Source organism: Lygodium microphyllum, chromosome 30 (genome assembly GCF_053477565.2).
Source record: "Lygodium microphyllum isolate KBCC chromosome 30, Lygodium_microphyllum_v1.1.10, whole genome shotgun sequence".
NCBI lineage: Eukaryota > Viridiplantae > Streptophyta > Polypodiopsida > Schizaeales > Lygodiaceae > Lygodium > Lygodium microphyllum.
The window spans coordinates 83151093-83173941 of NC_141164.1; the positions used below are offsets into that span (position 1 = coordinate 83151093).

The 22849-nt window shown below is 44.9% G+C and overlaps 2 protein-coding genes across 3 annotated transcripts in view; both read left to right on the forward strand.

Moving 5' to 3' along the window:
• Nucleotides 1-22849, forward strand: part of LOC148010054 (Zinc finger, C3HC4 type (RING finger) family protein) — a 204293-nt gene that overhangs the window by 69551 nt on the left and 111893 nt on the right. For both annotated transcript variants that reach the window (XM_087672510.1, XM_087672511.1), the window contains one exon: nucleotides 14804-15075. In XM_087672510.1, the coding sequence (XP_087528636.1) occupies nucleotides 14804-15075 (272 nt within the window). The remainder of the gene's footprint in view (nucleotides 1-14803; nucleotides 15076-22849) is intronic.
• Nucleotides 4635-13542, forward strand: LOC148010055 (uncharacterized). Its single transcript, XM_087672343.1, has 3 exons — nucleotides 4635-4839; nucleotides 9106-10144; nucleotides 13404-13542. Exons 1-3 carry the CDS (start codon nucleotides 4635-4637, stop codon nucleotides 13540-13542), a joined length of 1383 nt encoding a protein of 460 aa, XP_087528469.1.

A 22849-nucleotide genomic window follows, 5' to 3' on the forward strand; every position in this document is an offset into this window, starting at 1 on the left:
CAGTCTTATACACAAGATTGTGTTTATAAGTCCAAGTCTCAATCTTGGAACCTAATTCACTTGTGTAACAGATCAAGTCTTGTCTATGTCATCATGAGCTTAATCTTCATCTTTGATCCACCATAGCCACTGCCATGCTCTAGATCCCGTGCCTTTTCTCATGGTATCAGAGCTTAGCTGAGCATGGCACTGCCTCTCCGGCCTCTTCTCACCTCTGATCATCTCTGCCGAGCTCACATCCAGCTCAAGACTTCAGTTTCATCTTGCATTGCTTGGCAACCATAGCCAGCCTGGAGCCACCTATCTTGGAGTTTCCAAATCTCTCATTCTAGGCAAAATCTCTTCGAGCCTTCTTTTGTAGACCTCTTCCTAATCTGAAGGCGCTTCATCCTGGCACAAGCAACCCCGACATTATGGACTCTATAGCTCAGTATTTTAGAAAGTGGACTTTGTTGCCAGTTTTTTGCTCCGTTTTGGTTGTATAGCTCGTGTTGATTGTGCTGGCCGTGATTGATCTTGAAACCATAGGGCTTTGAAATCCCACTATCTAAGCCACCTTCCCTTCCAATATCTTGTTAAATGATTGCTTCTATAGCTTGTGCAGACTAAAAAAACAGTCGTCTGTCAGAATCCTGAATAGGGACTCCATAGCCTTTGAGCTTCAAGCTCATAAACCACTTCTTTTTCTCAATCTTGCCAATGGGATCACTCTATTGACATCTTGATTATCTGATTTAGTCAATGCCACACATCAAGGAGGGGAAGTTCTTGGAGATCTTTGGAGATTTTTGGAAGATTTCTGAAGATTGGAAGACCAAGCATTCAACATCAAGCTCAAGCTCTTCTCCCACTTCATAACAAAGCTGCTGCAACTCTGATCTGAGTTCCTGCTCAGTTCCTAGAAAAGCATTACTTCAAATCAGCAAGAGAAATCAAACATCAAGTAACAACATCAAGAGTCAAGCTAGTATCTTTTGATACTACATAATGGGATTTGACACTTCCATCACTTGTGCTTGTTAGCACATTCAAGAATCAACTCACTACTAGTCTCATCTCACTCATTTGATGCTGATGACAATCATGAAGATTTTTAAGTGGATGCTTCTCATGAAAAGTAGCATTACTCTCGTTGCTCATTTCAACTACATGGAAGACTTGTTTATTCCACTTGCAAAGATGGTTGGATTTACTTGTTTTGAAGAGCAATCAATGAATTTATTTGAAGATTTTGAAGACATTCCAGCTATCTTGGACATCATGATACCTTTGCTTGAGGGGGACATGAAGACTAATGCAAGCAAAGAAGACCAAGAAAAAGAGGACCATGAAGAAAATGACCAAAAGAACAATGCAAGCAAAGCGGTGGAGAAGAAGAAGAAGATCAACCATGAAGACACTAAAGCTGCAAGCAAAGTGAAGAACAAGTACAGGATCAAAAAGAGCAAGTTGGACTACATCAAGAAGGACAAGAATATCTATAATGGCAAAAGAAATGTTGAAAATTGCAAGGGCCTGCCGGTTCTTAACCCAAATTTTTACTAGACTTTTTTCAGCCTTGTATTGCCTAGTTCTAATGCTTTTGACATAAGTTTGTAAACTTCTCATGTAACCTTGTACAACAGTCTCTGTACACTTTGTGAGGCCCTTGTTATAGCCTCTGGATGTCCATCATGTTTGTGGTACCCACACTTAGCCTTTTCTTCGACAGCCTCTGGTGTTTTGCCATTTATGGTGTGCCCATTTGCAGGTGTTGCTTTTACTAAAGCCTCTACACACTTTGTACTTTCTGGTTGTGATTGAGGAGGGGTGTTGAGATATTTGCAATCACACCTATTGTAGCCTCTTTGTATGAGGCAGTTTTAGGCTTAGGACATGCAGACAGATTGAATCCCATATCCTTAGAAAGGGAAATTGCTACCCATTCAACAACTATAAAGCATTGTACTTGACTGCTACTTTTACACACATATGATGAATGCAATATCATGATGCTTTACCATTTCAGTTAGTGGCTTGGTCATTGTCAGTCTTATACACAAGATTGTGTTTATGAGTTCGAGTCTCAATCTTGGAACCTAATTTACTTGTGTAAGAGATTTAGTCTTGTCTATGTTATCATTAGCGTAATCTTCATCTTCGATCCACCATAGTCACTGCCATGCTCTAGATCCCGCGTCTTTTCTCAAAAACTACCTAGGAGATCACTACACCTGTTAATTAGGTGTATCTAATGTGCAAGTTGGTGAATATTCGACTGGATGAGTCAAAGCCTGTAGTTGAGCACTTGAGTGCATTTACTAGCATTTTAAATCACCTTAAGGATGCAAATTTGGATTTTGATGATAAGTTGAGGGCGATCTCTTTGATCATGACACTACCTGATGCTTGGGAGACCTTGGTGGTTTCTCTTAGCAATAGCTCTCTATAGTCCTCTTTGTAGATGAATTCTCCTCTTCTCCCGACCCTGCTTTGATCACTACATGCAATTACCTTAGACTACTTAGAATACTACTTAGGCAAGATCCCACTCCACAAGAACGTGGCCTTCCAACCCTCTATTTTGGTCCCAATGCTATAGATAGCTGCTCCATGACTTGATTGATGATGCGAGCTACTTTTCTCCCTTCATTTTGCTTTTTCCTCCTTGAAGATATGAATGATAGCCACTTTATGTGTTGCAAACATCCATTTCTTTCTACTAACACTCTGCAAGTCCACCTGAGCTTCACTAGGGTGAGGGGTTTAATCTTAAATGAAGAAATTAGATGTATGTCTTTGTAGAGAAGGCAACAACTCAGCTTATAATGTAAGAGGTAGGGATGAAAAGAAAAATGCAAGTAATGGACAGAGAAACAGAAGCAAAAGCAAAGGAAAGGAAAGGAGTGACATTACTTGCTATCACTGTGGTCGGAAGGGCTACAAGAAGCCCGATTGCAGGTATTACAAGAAGGAACAAGAAAGAAAGAAGAATACAGGAGACAAAAATAAGAAAGAAGATAAGATATATATATCTGAGGTAGCCAAAGGCAAGGAAAAAGCCAATGTGGCCTCCAGCGTAGTCATAGAGGAGCTGTCGGATAAAGATGCTGATATATTATGTGCAATTGGTTATGATGCCCTTGTATGTCACATTAGGATATGTAGATTACCAAGGCTGATGTGATTGATGCACTTTTGTCAGTTGATGATGGCGTCACTCAGACTTGGATTGTAGACTCTGGTGCCTCTTTCCATGTAACTCCTTGCTTGGAGTGTTTTGCTATATTCAATGCATGCAATTATGAAAAGGTGTATCTTGGAAATAACCATGCTTGTAGCATTGATGGGATTGGCACTGTACACTTGTCTTTAAATAATAGGCAAGAGCTTGTGTTGAAAGATGCCAGATATGTACTTGGCATCAAAAAGAGTTTACTATCTATTGGTCAGCTTGACTTGCATGGTTACACTACACTGCTTGGTGGTGGTTTGTGGAAAGTGAAAAAGGGTTTCATGTTGATTGCAAAAGGAACCAAGAAGGGCACTTTGTATTGTTTGCACTGTAAAGCTTTGAATGGCAAGTTTCTTGCAATAGCTGAAATTGTCTGTCATTTGGAGTTGTGGCATAAGAGATTAGGCCATATGAGCCAAAAAGGACTTGATGTCCTTACCTCTTTGAAGTGGGTTGATGGAAAAGGCTCTAAACTTGACTTTTGTAATGAGTGCTAGTTTGGAAAGCAAATGAAAAGTTTCTTTTACTCTGGAGTCTCTAGTAAGTCCAATGTTTTGGACTTGGTGCATTCTGATGTACGTATTATGCCCGTGAAATTGTTGGGTGGTGCTGCGTATTTTGTCTCCTTTATTGATGATTGTTCCAGAAAGATTTGGGTTTACTTGTTGTTGGGCTATGGTGATGAGGGTGAATTTGGCTACAGAATGTGGTTACCTCAGTTCAAGAAAATTATTCGCAGCCGTAATGTTGTGTTTAATGAGGCAAAATTGCTAAAAGGTACTTTAGCCTCTAATGAAGATATGAAAAAGGTCAAATTTCAGAATTTGCAGCCACCTATTACTTTAGATGATGAGCCTCATGGTGCTGTACCACAGGTTGAAACTAATGATCAGCCGGCTATTTTTGAGCTAGATGATGATGGATAGCAAATAGGAGCACAAGGAGGTTATGGACAGCAAGATAGACTTGCTGGTTATGAAAATGTAGGTGCTGGTAATGAAAATGAAGGTGCTGTACAACATGAACAACATGTTGAAAATGGCTTATAGCAGTCAATAAATGCTGAAAATGACATACCTCCTGATGTAGACCCAATTCTTGAAAATGTAGATCATTGGGTATGCAGGTCTATACGCGTAAGAAGGAAACCACATAGGTATGACCTCTCCTTGCATTATGTGATGCTTATAGATGAGGGTGAGCCTCTTACATACAAAGAGGCCAAGTCATGCGAATTCAGCAGTAAGTGGGAGCTAGCTATGCAGGAAGAGATTAAATCTCTGTATGCTAATGATACTTGGGATCTTGTGTTATTGCCCAAAGGAAGGAAGCTTCTTCCAAACAAATGGGTTTACAAAGTAAAGACAGTTGATGGGAAACCAAGTACAAGGCAAGATTGGTTGCCAAAGGGTATGCATAGATGGAAGGGATTGAGTTCCAAGAGGTCTTCTTACCTGTTGTGAAGATAACCACTCTACGTGTGCTTTTTGCTCTCACTACTGTCTTGGACTTAGAGCTGCACCAAATGGATGTGAAAACAACTTTTCTGCATGGTGACATTGATAAGGAAATCTACTTGAAACAGGATGAGGGCTTTGTAGTTCCTGGAAAGGAGCAGTTGGTGTGTAAATTAAAACGCAGCTTGTATGGGCTGAACCAAGCACCACGGCAATGGTACAAAAAGTTTGACACTTTTATGCTCTCTCATGGGTTTACCCGCAGCCATGCAAATCTTTTTTTGTACATGAAAAAGGATATAGATGGCAGCCCCATCATACTTGTTTTGTATGTGGATGATATGTTGCTAGTTGGGAAAAGAAAGACTAGTTTGGATGCTCTCAAAGATCAGCTGTAATTAGCTTTCTCCATGAAAGATTTAGGGAATGTGGAGCATATTTGGGCATGAGGATTCGTAGGGATAGAATGCGAAAATTGCTATTTTATCTCAAGAAAAGTACATTGAAAAGGTACTGGACAGATTTAACATGGCTGAAGCTAAGCCTTTTGGGGTACCCTTACCTCCTTATCTTAAGCTTAGTAAAGCCAACAGCCCAAAAGATGACATGGAAGCCAATGCTATGAAGGGAGTCCTTTATGCATCAACTTGTGGCTCTCTTATGTATGCTATGGTTGCTACTCGTCCAAACATTGCTCATACAGTGGGAGTTGTGAGCAGATTTATGTCAAATCCTGGCAAACCACATTGGGAAGTTGTCAAATGTATTCTTCGATATCTAAAGGGTATACAAAGAAAGTGTATTTGCTATGGCAGGGTGCACTTAGTTTGCAGGGTTATTGTGATGCAGACATGGCAGGTGACTTGAACACTCGTAGGTCCACTAGCGGGTATGTCTTTACAGTTGCTGGTGGGGCCGTTTCTTGGTATTCTAGGTTGCAGAACATCGTAGCAATGAGTATCATTGAAGCTGAATACATATCAGCTACTGAAGCTTCTAAGGAAGCTATATGGTTGAGTAGACTTGCAAAGGATCTTGCCATGTTTATGGGTACTATAGTATTGGGATTTGATAGCCAAAGTGCTGTGTATCTGGCTAAGAATGCCATGTATCATTCACACACAAAGCATATAGATGTGCGATATCACTTTATCAGACAAATTCTGGAAGATGGTGTAATCACATTGACCAAGATCAAAACACAGGACAACCCTGCAGATGTTCTTACTAAAAGTCTAAGCAAAGCTCAGTATGAGCATTGCATACGACAAGTGGGAGTTGGTTAGAGGTTCATTTTGGACCTTTAAGTGGGAGGTTGTTGGGATAAAGGTCCTTTTTCCACCTCCGTGTATAGTACACACATATTATTTAGTTGCACATATGTGAAGCACCCTTACGTGCCCTAAGTATAAATACATTTTATTCTTTGTGTACCAAAAGATTGTTGGTACACTTAAATCTAATTGTACTTTCACTCTACCTTCTTCAGCACAACGAGGGTTCATGATGCGATCGATAGAGTCCAGAACGGCTAAGTCCAAGACAAGGATGGACTAGTAGTAGAGCACATATCACATGCTAGAGACATCCTAGCACTCCTAGCCCACCTATTCAACAGGGCCTTCAGTGAAGGCTTCCTTGTTGGACTGTTAGCTAATACTATAGTACCAATCCTGAAAGCTAGAGAACCCATGGTTCCTACAAACTATAGGACATCATGGTTGGCCATGTGCTAGCCAAGCTTTATGGATTGATACTAGAGTATGAGCCAAGCAAATAGGCAAAGATTTAGGCATGTTGACTGAAAATTGACGTTTTTTCCCGCTTTTTTTTTTGCTTGGGTCACAGTCTTTCTACCACATATTCACCCATCTCCATTGCCTAATGTGCACACACTAATCTCTCTCTCTCTCTCTCGGGTTGAAGATTCAAAGTGTCAAGACAACCCACAAGCTAATTAGGAGTCCATGCAAAGTTCAAATTTGATGCATTATGAACTCTTGCGAATCAGAATCAAATTTCAGCCGATCCTCAATTCCAAGGTATTCATCCATTTATATTGTCTAATTTCAAGGGAAATTGGGATAATTGGGGCAATTCAAGGCAATTTGGAGCTATGGGGGTAATCGAGTCAATTTTGGGACATTTGGGTCAATTTCATGCATTGACGGGTATTAGGGCAATTAGAGGGACATTCTTTGGGGCAATTTGGGTCATGCAGGGCATATTTGGGGCACTTAAGACATGTGCCGTTCCCCCCGTTCCAGTTCCCCGACCTTGGACGTTCCCCCCGTTCCAGGGGGTCCCGTTTTCGTTCCCGTTCCCGTTTCCTGTTCTAGGTTAACTATGGCAGAGAAGCACCAACATCATGCATGTGGACAAGCAATGTTTAGGAGGGGCTACCCCACTCTTGATTATATCCAAACACTTTGCAAGGCACAGTGGGGGTGGATATACGGTTGCTTTATGGATTTTCGTAAGGCCTTTGACATAGTACCGTGTGCTAGGGTCATGTAGAGACTATAGGAGCTGGAGGCCCGCATGGAGATGAGATGGGGGATATTAGCATTGCATGCATCTATTACAGGATGAGTACAAGCACTAGGAGGGTTGTTGGAGGAGATCACCAACACCATTGGGGTGAAATAGGGATGCCCACTCCCACCTACTCTATTCAATCTTTATATTGATGAGATATTAGACTACATTTATGGACTTGGAGGAGAGGGAGCTGGCCTAGGGGGGTCATTGATACCCATAATATTGTATGCCGATGATATAGTCCTCATCTCCAGCACATTGGAGGGATTGCAGCACCACCTAGATGCAGTACAAGCCTTCTGTCAGGGTAGGGATCTCATAGTGAACCTTGGGAAAACCAAGGTTATGGTGTTTATACTTCCTCCTAGTGGAGTTGGTGATTAGGTTCCCATTTCACATATGGAGAGGAGATAGGTGAGGTGGTCCAGAAATATATTTACTTGGGAATTACATTTTTAGGGCCGAGATACACATTGAGGAGAGCATTAGAGGATAGATTGACATGAGGCTATGTGGCTTTGGGGGCGATGGAGAGCTAGTGCGCATGCATACAATTTTAGGAGCGTCAGACGAAGCTTTGGATCTTTGACACTTTGGTGATAGTAGCACTTTTGTATGGAGCCTCCATATGGGGATTGAGCCTCTACCACACGAAGAGAGCCACAGAGAATCATCCTTTACCTAGGGGAGAGGAGATATATGAGGGGTAGGAGCAGATGGAGAGGCCCCTAGAGGCTAGTATTAATGATTTCACAGATGATTTGAACTAAGCCCCGTGTATTGCATGAGATTATCAGAGTAGAGATGGGAGCACCACCTATAGTGGCAGAGGTTCTCTTCTAGAGAGTGACTTTCCTAGACAGGCTCTGGGCCTTGCTGAGACAAAGATACTCTTGGCTCACACTAGAGTCATTCAAACAACTAGCATCACAAGGGGATGCTTAGTGTTGGTATGCTGGGACGGCAGAGGCATGGCTAGAGTTGCATGGATTACACATGAATCACCTCCCACCATTGCAGTACAGCTTGGATTGCCCCCACTTGAAGCTCAATTGAGAGGAGCTGAACCGCATCATCAGGATGGACATTATTCGGATACACACAGCCAAGATATGGGTGACACCTACTACTGAGTATCTGGGGACAAAGATGGCTTTCCACCAGAAGCATCTTCAACTCATATCCCCCAATGGCTTTGTTGTCCACTCAAGGTACATGGATGCACACCTGTCTCATGGTGTACAATGTGCCATTGGGTTGTGTATATCCTCACACAAGCTTCGGATTGAGACAAGTAGATACGACACGCACTCCCTCCCCTTGGAGGATAGGATTTGCCAGCTTTGTTAGCTAAGCTAGAGATAGAGGAGCACTACTTATGCAAATGTCCAGTGTACTATGAGATTTGAGGGCGCTTCCATTGCTCCTTCAGAGAGAGATTTGGGCCACTATCCAAGGCTATGGATTTCCTAGATCAGAGATTTCTTGGGCTCTTCTTGTTGAAGCTACGTCGCCATAGAGAGCACTTCTTACGGACCCAGTAGTAGAGACAAGGAGCCACACACCAGCATGCACTCAGAGAGTTCTATAGAGCATCGATATATGGCTCTATCGTGGAACAAGCATTGAGTGAATGGGCCGAGATGCATGGCCTGAGGTCAAAAGGCCAGGCTGGCTTCAGGAGGGGATATACAACTCTAGACCATATCTTTGCGTTGAGGGCAATCATTGAAGAAGGCAAGGCATTCAAGAAAAAGATCTATTGCTGTTTTGTGGACTTTCGCAAGGCCTTTGACACAGTGCCACGTGCTAGACTCATGAGAAGAATGCAAAACATTGATGTGCCCGTAGAGATACAGTGGAGTATCTATGCCCTGTATGAGACAGTGATAGGCAGAGTACGAACACCTGAGGGCATCTCAGATACAGTCAATAGCACCATTGTGGTGAAACAAGGCTGTCCACTTTCACCGACACTTTTTGGGCTGTATATAGATGAAATTTCAGAATATGTGGATAGAACTAGTGGGGCCGGAGCCAGCTTTGCTGGAGTGCTGATGCCATTACTGCTTTATGCCGATGATATTGTACTTATATCTGACTCACCTGAGGGACTAAATAGACACTTGGATGCATTATCAGCTTTTTGCAGAGATAGAGATCTTAAGGTGAACCTTGGGAAAACTAAAGTTATGGTATTTAACACTTCAGCTGCTTGGGTGACAAGAGCTGAGCACCAGTTTACTTTTGATGGAGAGCCAGTGGAGATGGTTAGGCAGTATGTCTATTTGGGGGTCACATTGAAGGGACCACAGTTCTCTTGGAGAGAGACATCAGAGGCTCGTTTGGCAAAAGCATATGCAGCCTTAGGTGCATTGGAGAGGCAATGTGCTCACATACAATTTCATGAGCCGTGCACCAAACTGTGGCTTTTTGGCACCTTGGTTACACCCACACTCCTATATGGGGCAGCTATTTGGGGTCCGAGTCTCTTTCACACGAGGAGACAGCCTTTGGGAGACCATGATGGACCAGAGAAGGAATACTACGACGAATGGGAGCATATGGAAAGACCACTGGTCATGATGATCTCATGCATGATACGAGCGAAGAGCTCGACCCCACATGAGATTATCAGAGCTGAGTTGGGAGCATCACCCATGGTGGCTAAGGCCTTGGTCCAGGCAATGACTTTCATACATAGACTATGGGAGCTCCCCCAAGATAGATACCCACTGCTAGCTCTGGCCTCTTCTAGACAACTAGCAGCAGACAGTGACAAACACTGTTGGTATGCTCAGATGAGTATATGGATGAGTCTACATGGGCTGCAGATTGACAGACTATCCCCCTTTGACTATAGCTTGGATTGCCCTACCCTTGACCTAAGCCGATCAAAGCTAAACCATGTGATCAGAGCAGACATACTGAAGTTAGATACGGAGAAGACCTGGATCCGACCCCCCTCTCCCCATGGCACGAGGATGGCACACTACCAGACCCACTTCCTTAAGGTATCTGAAGATGGTTTCATCACCCGACCCAATTACATGGACACACAGCTGCCTCATGGACTACGCACAGTTATTGGTCAGATGCGCACCTAATCCCACCACCAGAGGATTGAGACAGGCAGATGGGAGGGTATACAAACAGAAGAACGCATATGCCCACTATGCGACAGAGAGCCAGAGATAGAGGAACACTACATTTGCCGATGCACTGTATATTATGACATACGAGGTAGATACCACTGTCTGTTGTGACAGAGAGCCAGAGACAGAGGGACACTACATTTGCCGATGCACTGTATATTATGACATATGAGGTAGATACCACTGTCTGTTTCGAGAGGGTTTTGGACCCCTGAGACGGATCATGCAGTTTGAGGATCAGAGATGCTTGGGATTTTTCCTCTTGGAGCTCCAGAGGCGCAGAGCAACAATTCTACGGAGTAGGAGGCCCCCACAGCTCGGCTCACATAGACAGAGAGCAGTCACTGACTTTTTCACTAATACACGACAGAGTATGGCAGATACCACTACTACTGCCACATAGCCTACAGGAGTACATCATCATTGGACCTCATCTTCTGTAGGTGTCCCTTTGGATAGAGCAGTGGCACTTAGCCGGTCTAGGCGCCCACGTCCACCCGGACGAAGGCCTAGACATCCACACCACAGACAAATTAAAGCCATCATTGAGCGCCACAGGAGACAGATGCTGAGACGCCTCAGCCATGCAGAGATACATCTCCCTAGAGAACAGACATATCATTGATGGAGAGTTTTCCTTTCGCTACTCTCACTTTCAGATCACTGACATGTTTCCCTTTTATAGGACACTATTTCATTCTTTTTCAGTCTTATAGGCATGTTTTTCATCTTTTTCTCGTTCCAGATGAGAAACACACCATCATTGTGTGTACTGCTTTGGTCTCATAGGCCACATTGGCCTTTTAGAGACGTTAATATACTCTCTCTCTCTCTCTCTCTCTCTCTCTCTCTCTCTCTTTCTCTCTCAGTGGCACCATCAACTTATTTGTGCTTGATCTTTCTCTCCCCTTGATATCAGAAGATTTTGGAAGCTTTTAGAGTAAGAAAAGAAAAACATTACCACTAATGTTAGGAATCTCAGTAACCTTTAATGTTACATTAACATTACAATTCAGGAAAACATTATCATCAAATGTTAAGTGAACTAACAAATTAGAAATTCTGATGTCCTTGGAGGTCTACATTTTAGGTAGTAATGACGGTCTACCATAGCCTTGGAGTGCTAGCTTCTTGGGCTCCTTCATTAATATAACTGAAAACTCCCATGCACATGCATCACCCCCAACACAAAAATGCCAGGACGAGTGTATTGAACAAGAAGTGTATCTTGTTGTACCTACCAGTGACCACCCACAACACGTGCTTTCCATGCATGCTGCTTCCACTAGCAGAGTCTCATACCACCCTAAACGAGATAAAAGCGTACTTGTCAGACATGAACCATCGTGGTTGTGAGCAAAACATAATTAAAAACTCCCCTGCACATGCATCACCCCCAACACAAAAATGCCAGCACGAGTGTATTGAACAAGAAGTGTACCTTGTCGTACCCACCAGTGACCACCCACAACACGTGCTTCCCATGCATGCTGCTCCCACTACCAGTTTCTCATACCACCCTAAACAAGATAGAAGCGTACTTGTCAGACATGAACCGTCACTGTTGTGAGCAAAAGTGGTTTTGTGCACTTCATTGGATCTTGTGCCCGATTGCAGGTTGACACTCGGATACCAATGAAACAGCCCCCTCACATCCAATGTGCACATGAGACATGAATCAAGCCATATCCACAAATAAAAGGCATTGATTAGACTCACCTCCTAACCATAGAGCCAAACGGGCTCACCCCCAGTCTTGGGAGCTAGCAGCATTCTCAGTCACGATCAGATCCAAGGGTTGGTGTTCCATACCACCAGCCCACACCATTGCAGTATATGGATGCGTGGCCAACTGGCCAAGAGTCCAAAATGGTGGTCGCCCAAAAGATAATGCACAATAGGGACTTGAGTCCTATAAATAGGACTCAACTGCCCTAACCCTGAACTTTGAAGTGCCCTTAGTGCATTCACACTAAGTCAATTCATGACCACTATGACCAATGCTACTAACGTCCATCTAAACTGGATTCATCATCCTTTGAGGCATGAAACTTAAAACCAGAATATAGGTGTGGAGAGGTTGGTGGAACAACCAGTTTTAATTCGTTCAAAACATTATGATGACTAATGATTATTACTTTTGACCCCATTCTTGTACTGAGCCTACAAGACACTGCCACTGGATATGTTCCAGGCTAGTGTCTATTACCCAGATGTGACACAAATTTGCTGCTACAAAATACTTCAGAAAACCCTTTTAGTCATGCAAATTAGTTTTGGGCTTGCTACAACTCAGAAGATGGTGTCTACGATGATTCTTGAGCGAGGAATTACATTTAAAAGAGCAGTCTATTCTCTTAGGGAGGTGCAACAGGAGCTCTTCACTTGGGAAATATTGGCTATACACCATTTTCCTTCTCAAACTGCTCTTGAGGAATGGCGGTAGTAAAGTGCTCTTGAGGAATGGAGGCAGTTAAGTGTGTATTTCTTTTCACACAAAGCTTTGCAGCGAATGCAAAAGTAACTGTAAGGCTGAAATGATTTGCAAATAACCTTTGATTCCAATCATCCATAGATTCCAAAATCTGACTCAAGTGAAGAATTTGGTATACTGAAGTAGCCAAGACAAAAATCTGCCAAGTAACCGGAAAAATCGCCATCCATAGATTCCAAAATCTGACCCAAGTAAAGAATTTGGTATACTGAAGTAGCCAAGAAAATAATCTGCCAAGTAACCGGAAGAATCGCCATCCATAGATTCCAAAATCTGACCCAAGTAAAGAATTTGGTATACTGAAATAGCCAAGACACTAATCTGCCAAATCTCTGCACAATAAATTGGGCATGCAATTGCTGAGAAAATCGACCCAAAAAAGCTGTAATGGCCAGGCAAGACCAAGGAGGTGTGGGGTAGTCTCTGAAACGCGAGCATCTTGAACATTGAGACAAGGCAATGCTGCATTTTGCCAGTTTTTGTCCCATCAGCAAAAATCCCAACCATACAGCTCCCAATGAAAATTAATCTTTATATGATAGCTATCAGCCTGGTGGTATCAAAGTTTCTCCTCTGGATGTGATATCTGTACAAAGTGACCTTATGATGTTACTGTGTACAGATAGAAACATGTTCTCCTACAGACACAGAAAACTAATACGTATGAGTCTTAAACGATAATATGTTATGCAGATTTGATGTAATGGGGAAATCGTAATTCCTATTTGCAATTTGAAGACCCTTCATTTCAGGTTTTGGGTTCACCTAAAATTTCTGTACATGCATCCTTCCGTGTAAGTCAGGAGAAACTAGGATTCATCCTAGTTACAACTGAAAGTCCTGTTCAGGGCTAGGTGCTCTGTGGACCATAGAAAACATTAAGAGTAGGTATAATGCCACACTTCGGCTTACAGAATGCTCATTTCTTCACCCTTGTTTACAAGGCATTCTAATCAGGCATAGAGCTTGAGGAAGAATGATTGCTGGTGGAAACAAGCTTTGAAAGTTGTTGGAATTTTTATCAGAATAGAAACAAACTTTTGGAGGTCTATGGTGGGAGCTCTATTGCAGTGCTAGCTATCGTGCAAATCTTTGTCATGTTTAGCCATCTATCGAGTAGCAGCTATGAAAGGGATCGTCACTTTATACATTTTGCATGTAGATCCTATTCTAGGTTCTCTTGTGCTCTTTCTGTGAATTTGGGTTTTCCTTGCTGGCAGAAGTATGCTACCTTATTTGATTAGACTAGATTCTGGCTCTCCTGGAGGCTAGGGAATCACACTCTCTCATTGACTGGCCAGAATATGGGCCTTTAAACAGACTCTAATTGATTAGACTAGATTCTGGCTCTCCTGAAGGCTAGGGAATCATACTCTCTCATTGACTCCCCAGAAGATGGGCCTTTAAACAGACTCTAATTATTCTCAGGAAAAGAAATTGAGCTCGTTTTCCTATATGCCTGTACTATGTTGGGATGAGGAGTGGAATGTGGCAGTTGACAAAGTTAATGCAGGAACACAAAAGTGGGAATTCGAACAAAGGTTCGAAAAGCTATGGAAGAGGGAACAGGGGGTTGAGTTATTCACTTTTGTGAAAGAGAAGAATGCAGTACATGCATAAAAGTATTGCTTTACATGGTTACATCTTGACTCTCAACATTAATCACAAGGATTGAGAGTGTCTCAGAAGATTCTAAGACATTATTGGTGTTGGGAAGATGCCCTGCTTAATTTGTAAAACACCCAAATTTCCTATTTCCTTGGTTAAGCGTGTTGTATGGACAAGAATATATAGTCCTTCCATGCCATCTTATCTGTTTGCATGTACATTTGTGACTGCTGGACTATTCATTGTGCAGCTGTTGTAATATATTTTATGCAAATCTTCTGCAACTTGAATGGCAGTGGTGGTGTGTTTTTAAATGCATTTTGTCAATTTGCAGGTGCATTTGTCGAAATGGCAAGCAGGAGGAGTTGCTTTGCAGGAGTTTTTCTCACTGAAGGTTGATCCGGCTTGTGTCAGTCTGCGGAACCCTTTTGTGGGGAAAAGTTGGAAGAAGTTTCAGATCTCTAACATTTTCAACAGCTCAACCAACTCAACAAAAATGAACACAATAGATATTTTCATAAATGATAATGGGAATTATGTCATGGACAAATGGCTGGTTGTACTAGGCTTTGGATTTGGTCAGACACGGAACTTGGCAGTAGATAGGTAGGGTCATAGCTAATTTCGATAATGTGGTGTGATGTTTCTTTTCTGTTTTTGCCCCCTCGAGCTAGTTGTGCGAAGCTTACTTGGCAGTGGATAAGTAGGCTTGTAGGTACATTTGATTATGTATTTTTATGTTTTGTTCTGCTCATCACCTGAATATTCTAAAGAAACACAGCCATTAAGATGTTTGCTATACTAAATTACTCTTGACATTATACTGAGAATCACTGAATAGATATATTGAATGTCTCCTCAAGACCTTACTGATTTATTAGCCCCAAATATGAACACACATGGATGATAAGATCTCATTGTGGAGATCCAATTATGTAGTTGTGAAACTAAACTTGAAATAGTATGCTATATATGCCTTAGTGTCAAGGAATCCAGCACCAATTGGTGGTGTACAGATGCCTCCCTAGCAATTGAGCTTGTGGAAGCTGTTAGGTGCAATTCTTGGGGAGTACTTGATGGCAATGGATAGCACACAACTTTTGGAACTGTTCTGTTATATGCATGTGCAAATGCATGTGACTGTCATGGAAGAGAGAAAGTAAAGCTGGTTCTTGTTGCTTTTGGCTGCTCACATGGGGTTCCAGATGCCACCGTTTTGTCTTGTGCTTGGTTTCACCTGCTCCTGCCATTTGCTGATTGCTGTGAAGATTGTTGCGCCTCCTTTCAGACCTGTTACCTGGACTGCATTAACTTCATTTCTGCTTCTGCCCATCAGTGTTCCTCTTCATCGTGCTTTCTTGTCCTTCTTCTCTTGCATTCATTGCTGGGATTTTTTGCTGCTGTATGCTTCTAATTTGACCTCCATCTGATTCCACTAATATTTGATCAGCTTGTCATCTACAGCATTCCACTTCCACTTCTCCCTCTTGCTGCAGTTGTCCTGGCTTGGCTGCTGCTTTCAATATGTAGAGAGTTTTTTGTGACTTTCATTTTCATTCTGATTTGATGCTTGATTGTCAATCAGTATGTCTGCAGAATTGCATGGCTAAAACTTATAGATCAAAGGTTGACTTGTGCATGTGCAATATATATATATATATATATATATATATATATATATATATATATATATATATATATATATATATATATATATATATATATATATATATATATATATATATATATATATATATATATATATATATATATATATATATATATATATAGAGAGAGAGAGAGAGAGAGAGAGAGAGAGAGAGAGAGAGAGAGAGAACTGATCAATACACTCACATGTCTCATTTGTTGTGCACTTAACCTAGCCATGCATAAACTTATAGATCAAATCTTAATTGGTGATTCAAGGGAGTACCCTCACTTTTTAGGATAGTCCCCTCGAGTCCCACTTGGAACCCTGGGTAAGGGACGGTTTGCCCGCTTCTCACCTATCTAAATCCCGGGTGGACGCCCCACTCCGTGCTAGAGTTTGGGTCTGTGAGGAAATGAACTGATTTTTGCCAGTTGATTTTCGCTCCCATTACAGAACAGAACACATCAAGAGCCAGCCTCACTCTCTCCAGCATCAACTCATCGTCCTCTATGTAGAAGGCTGTATCGTCTGCGTACTCTGAGTCTAACAACTCAGTCTCCTCTCTTACTAGAAGTTGGAGGCTGCGTAATCCGCTCACACGTGACCTGAGGAAGTGAGACATTGCCTCTAAAAAGAGTAGAAACAGGTATGGGGTGAGGGGGCAGCCCTGTCGAACCGATCTCTCCAGCTGAAACTTCTCCCCTCGCCTTCCTCCTATAAGAACCTTGCTGGTGGCCGATCTGTAAAGGGTGGAGACTCCGCAAGTCCAAACTTGGGGGAATCCCAACCTCACCATGGTGCCTTCTAGGAACTCCCAGTCTACCCTGTCATAAGCTTTCTTAAAATCCAAGAGTAGTACGGCCAGTCTCTGCCCACTGTGTAGTGAGCCCACTCTGTCGCCTCAAAGAAGGTAAATACATTGTCAAGGATGCTCCTATCCTGGACAAAGCTTGTCTGTGTGTCATGAATGATGTCTGGAAGCACGGGGCGTAGTTGCCTACCGATCATCTTTGCCAGTGCCTTAGAGGCCACTGACAATAAGGTGATCGGTCTCCATTGGGAAAGCTCCATCCGATCTCCTCCCCCTTTGGGGAGAAGACTGATAAGACCTGCCTAGAGACTCCCTGGCATATGTCCTGAAGTGAAAATCTCCTGGAAGGCCATCAGTAGGGAGTCCTTTACCACTTCCCAGTAAGTAGTGAAGAATGCCTTAGAGAGGCCATCCTCCCCCGTGCATTTCTGCCCATCCTGTGTATGGAAAGCCTCCTCTAGTTCATTCTCTATTAAGGGAGCTAGGAGGGAGCATCCCATCTCCTTTGTGACGAGGGATGGGATGTGATCCCATACCTGATGTCTACATCTCTTTCCTCTAGTTGAAGCTGTCTCCTGTAAGAAAAGGCGTGTGTAATAGTCGGTGGCAATCTCCATCACCTCGTCTGAGCTAGACCAAGTCCTCCCATACTGATTCGGAAGGCTGCGTATTTGTTTTCCTGCGGTGCGAGGTTGGTGAACCTCGAAGAACTCCCTCCACATCATGTCCCCCTTCCTCGCCCAGAAGGTTGCTGAGGTTGGGAAAGAGAACTACGAGCACTTGCGCGCTTCCACCTCCTGTGTGTGGAGGGTAGGATCCCCTGGTGCCTCCTGTAATAACATCTACGTGGCTGCCAGGTCCTGCCGGAGTGCTCTCTCCTCCTCCCAACACTCTTGCTTGGCCTGTATGGTTGCCTCTTGGCAGATTCTGCTCGAATCGGCTAGGACCTCTGCAACCTCCTGTGCTATCCGGTCTCTCCTGTCCCACTCTCTGGTCCAAATCCGTCCAAATCTGCTCTATCTATCTTGTCACCTCCTCCCTCTTGTAGATCGAGTCAGGGATCCGACAGGATCGTGTGTCTAGGGCAGATGCTGGGGGGTCAAGTGTCAGGAGAACCAGGCAATGATCAGACAATGTGGTGCCTGCCAATTGCTCAATCTGGCCTCCATGAGAGCCTTCCCACTCTTCCACATAAAACTTGTTCAACCGCTCTAGCAGGACTCCACGTAGCCGCCTGTATCCCCAAGAGAAGTCCAAGGACCTCTCCCTCGTGTGGAAGGCAGGGTCTCTCCAGGCATCACGTGCTCCAACTACAAGAAAAAGACCTCCAATGCCTCCTGCTCCTCCCTAGCCATGCCGTGGTGTTTTTGCCTTTGCCTTACTGGTCCTCCAAAGCCTCCAGGTTGTTGAAATCTCCTCCAACGATCCAAGATTCCACCTCTAGGAGTCCATCTACGATCTCCACCCAGAACTTGCTGCATGCCCTAGACTCTGTAGGGGCATAGACATTGAGGACTCCAATGCACGAGTCCCCAATATCCAATGTGATCCATAGAACCCTCCTTGCTACTATCATCCCGTGGTCTCGTACACAGGCGGTGAGACTCGGGCCAATAGAGGTGTATACGCCTCTACTCCTGTTGTGGGCACCTATGTTGTGGTCCCAGTAAGTGTGCGAGCTGCTCGGAAGTACCTTCCCTACTCATTGGGCTTGGGTGGGGGTGAGCTTGTGCTCCTGCAGAAGCAAGATGTCGATCCGTCCGGCAAGGGCAGGTTGCAACTCGTTCCGAACAATCAACTTCCTTGAACCACGTATCCTATTGTAGTGGAGACTATTCATATTTCACGATGCAAGGTGTATGCTCATGGGGAAACCTATGATTGACCGAATAGGCATCTGTTCGGTGTGGATGCTGCTGATGAGAAGGAGAAACTAAGGCATACAAGTATGCTTTGCCACCGGTCTGGATGGTGAACTCCAGTTCTCTATGGTGGCCCTCGGCCGGACCATAGGGGTGATAGATGTTCCAGGTGGTACTATCAATGCATCTATCAGCCATGCTGAGAGTCATGACTCTTTACATTGGTAGAAACGGGCCGCCTGTGCTAGGGGCCACTCGATCACGTCCCTCGGAGCTCTCCATTGTGGAGGGGCTCGAAAGATAATGCTCAAGTGTGGGACCTAGGCACCATCCCACCAGTTAATGTTCATCATGCAACCAGGCCGCTGCTGTGCAAACAATGCTAATCCTTCATCTCCCATCCACTGGGAGATGCGACCCGCCAACTGACTCTTCAACTCCTCTATCTGTGTAGTTGTCCACTCCCCTGAGTAAGAGGATTGAAGAAAAAAGGCGTAGTTTGGTCCGTTCGGTGGTGCTAGTAGATGGACCTTGCCCCTCCTTGACTTATGAACCACGAAGATCCCCACCTCTAGAGGTAGTGGGAACTCTCCGTGCTCTGCAACTCTCAGGTAGGACCATGGGCCACTGCGGAAGAACTCTTGTGGCAACAATTGTGCCTGTCTCGGAAAGGTATGACGGGTGGCAGGGCGGATGAGTTGGTGGCTGTGTGGGCGGGGAAAGATTGCTGTCGCGAGGAGGTAGGTGTGTGTGGCTCATCACCTCCTGTGGGAGGAGGGGGGGTGGGTCTGGGGGGGGATCACCTGAATCGGGTGCGGATCAGGGGGGGTGCTTGGTAGGGGAGGTGGTGGGGGGGGGGGGGAAAGGATCAAGGGATGGTGGAATGGACTGAAAGGAGAGAAGGATAGCCAAGTCATGACCAGCCATAAACGGACATAAATTGGCACCAAACAGTCATCAAGACCTTGAGCAAACACCCAAACATGTCACCAAAGCATCCCTCAGTGAGTAGGCATATCCCCTGGACTATAGGGCAAAGTATACATAACACTGGCAAGACCAGACACTAGTAGGTGTATGCTCACAAGAGTGCAAAGCCCAAGCTCAGGTCAAAAGCAACTCCAAGATATCAGTGCATGAACCATGCAACATTTAAGTGTAAGAGATCCCAAGGTCTTAAGTATCTGCAAAATGCCCAAATAGCATAAACCTCCTGCTCAATGTCGGTCAAGCATACAAGATGCTCCCACTGGCACAAAAGGTGGATAAACGAGCTCAACAGCTCAATTAAACCAAGTCAAAGTACCAAAGACAGGTAACCAAGACAATGCCTCAATAGCATCCCAAGAGCATGACGGCTACAAAGCAGCTGTAGGTAGCATCCATGAGCAAGACATACATCCCAATAAATATCTCTGACAACCAAAGTGACATCCAATACAAAATTCCGGAATAGCAAATGAGAATCCAAGCCAAGTCTAAAGCTCAACATGTACATGGTAGACTGTGCCAAGACAAATGCATCAAGCCGTAGGCGTTGGGTAAGCATGTACCCAAATAGCATATAACTGTCAAAGCACTGACCACTGTCAAGCATAGACCAATGTCAAAAAGTGCGGGCTGAAATAAGCTCAAGCTTCCAAAAGCATCCGGATCCAATGACAAGCTCAAAGTCGTCCCTTGATGATCAATACATCATAGCATAACCCAAGACATACACCCGGAACCAATAGGCATATGTCAAAGCATGAAAGATAGCTTCAGCCCAAGAGTATTCAGCTTGCATTTATGTTATAAACTAAGTATTTCCAGCCCTACAATCAGGCCAAAATCATAGCATTACATGTAGCTTCAATCCCCAAATCAATCGGGATGCAATAGGCATCAAACCGGTTATGTAGTCATGCCCAAACAAGCATAGGCATAAATTGTGAATGTAGCACTAGCATCAAATGTCTGTGGACTGTTTATAACAGTCCTGAAACACTGTTTTCAGCCACCAACCAATGCCTAATCTCAAAGGATCAGTGCCAAGTATGAATACATGTGCAAGAAGCCCGAAATGAAGCCCGAACAAGTGCTTAATGCCAAGCTGGAGGTGGAGCTGAAGTGGCTGACTGTGTGGCTGTCCAGAAAACAGGCGCAAATTTGCGTGGGGTTGCTACTGGTTCTGCTGGTCCACATGGCAGATCAAGAGTGGTTGGAGGGCTCAAACATGAGCCAAAGGGGCCTGGGAACAAGCCTCTAGCAGCCCACAACCGGTGGCAAAGAGATATGAAGGTTGGAAGCTTCAATGGTGGTTGCCCTGTTTGCGTAGACTTGTGGACTGAAATAAAATCTCTGAAATAATGAAGCAATATCTCAATGTCAATGCCCTGATGGTGCCTCAATAGGCCGGGAAGAAGCTCGGGAAGCCGGGGAGTGACGGGAGCTCAAGAGAATGAGCTATGGCTGCAGGAAAGGAGACCCAATGCAAGTGGGGAGTTGATGGGAAGCTGAGAATGCCACGAGCCAAGCTCAAGAGTCGAAGCCGAGCTCTGATACTAGTTGAAAGGAGAGAAGGATCGAAGCTTGCACTCAAGAGCTATGGCGGGAGAGCAAGAGCAAGAAAGAGAGAGACAAGAAATGGAAACTCCAACAGTCATAATGTGTGACCGGGCCTTCCTTTATTCAAACTGTCACTAAAAGAATAAAGAATAAAGTGACGGTGACGGGCGCCCGCCACCTGCAGTGTGCAGTGGCGGTGACTGTCAGTGTTGTAATACACGGGCGGCTAGGCGGAGGGGCCTTTACCCCCAACATGGACGGAGATGCATGGTGGGTGTGGGGAGGGGGGGGACATGGGATGTTTGTGGGGGGGGGGGGGGGTGGGTGAGAGGATAGTAAGAACTCAGGTGATGCAGTCTGTGGTGCGGGTGGAGGATGTGGGGGGTTGTGGGCCTGCTGGGTGAGACGGACAGGGGGGGCTGTGGAGTGCTCTACCGAGGGGGCGTTGCTCGCCCGCTTGTACCTTGCTATTGAGATTGGATCTGAGGAGTTGGCTACGCCACCCCCCCTCCCCTCCCCCCCCCCCCCCCCCCCCCCCCCCCCCTTGCCGTCTCCCTCTTTGTCGTCTTTGGGCTTGTGTGAAGTCGTCAGCGTCCACCTGCAGGCCTGTCGGTGGAGTTGCCTTGGCTCCGAAACGCATACAAACTGCTGCCTGATTCCCAAAGTCGTGGCAGCGTAGGTACTGCCCTGGTTGCCTTGTCACAATGACTTGTTGCCTAAAGGAGTGCTCACCTGCTTCAATCTTTAGGAATTGTGGGATATTCTTGACCTCTCACTGCCACCTGTACCTTTGGGACTTCTACTGCTGTCACTGCATCTGTGAAAGACGGGGGAAGGACAATGCCAAAGAGCCGTCCAAAGTCTTCCACCAATTGGCGATACTCTATAGCCAGGCCGGGAAAAAGAAGGGTAACCGGGTGGCGAAGAAACCCGTCGTGGAGTGCAAACGCCTCCACAGTAAAGCCACTGTACCAAGGGACCATGTATATGACCCCCTTCGTGGATACATATGGTGAACTGGCGAGTGACTTGCAAGCTCCGTCCGTCGAATTGAGCCGGACCACCATGAAGATCCCTTGGCCCATTAGGACCACCTCCACGATCTGCGCTGTGCCTATGCGCAGTGTGGAGTGAAGCCAGTCCCGAAGCTGGGCTCTGGCTGGGGAATGTCCTGCTACCTGACCATGAATCACTGTTTCCATTAGCTCTAGCTTCTTAGCTCGGACGGCTAAGAGCTGCTCCTCATAGAGGACGACGCGCAAGGTGTTTGATTGGGGGGCACTCGCTGAGTGTATCGGCATCCCATCAGAGGTTTGCATTGTGCATCCCTTCTAAGAGAACTGCCAATCACGTCGCGGTGCAACCTGACGGAGGGAAGTTGCTGCAGATAGAGGGAGCAACTGGAGGGTGGGGGGATCAATGGCGAGGGCTGGGGAGCGCTGTTGTTTTTGATACACCGTGGACAGGTCTGAGGTTGCAGATAGGGGAAGCGCACCGGGGGGGGGGGGG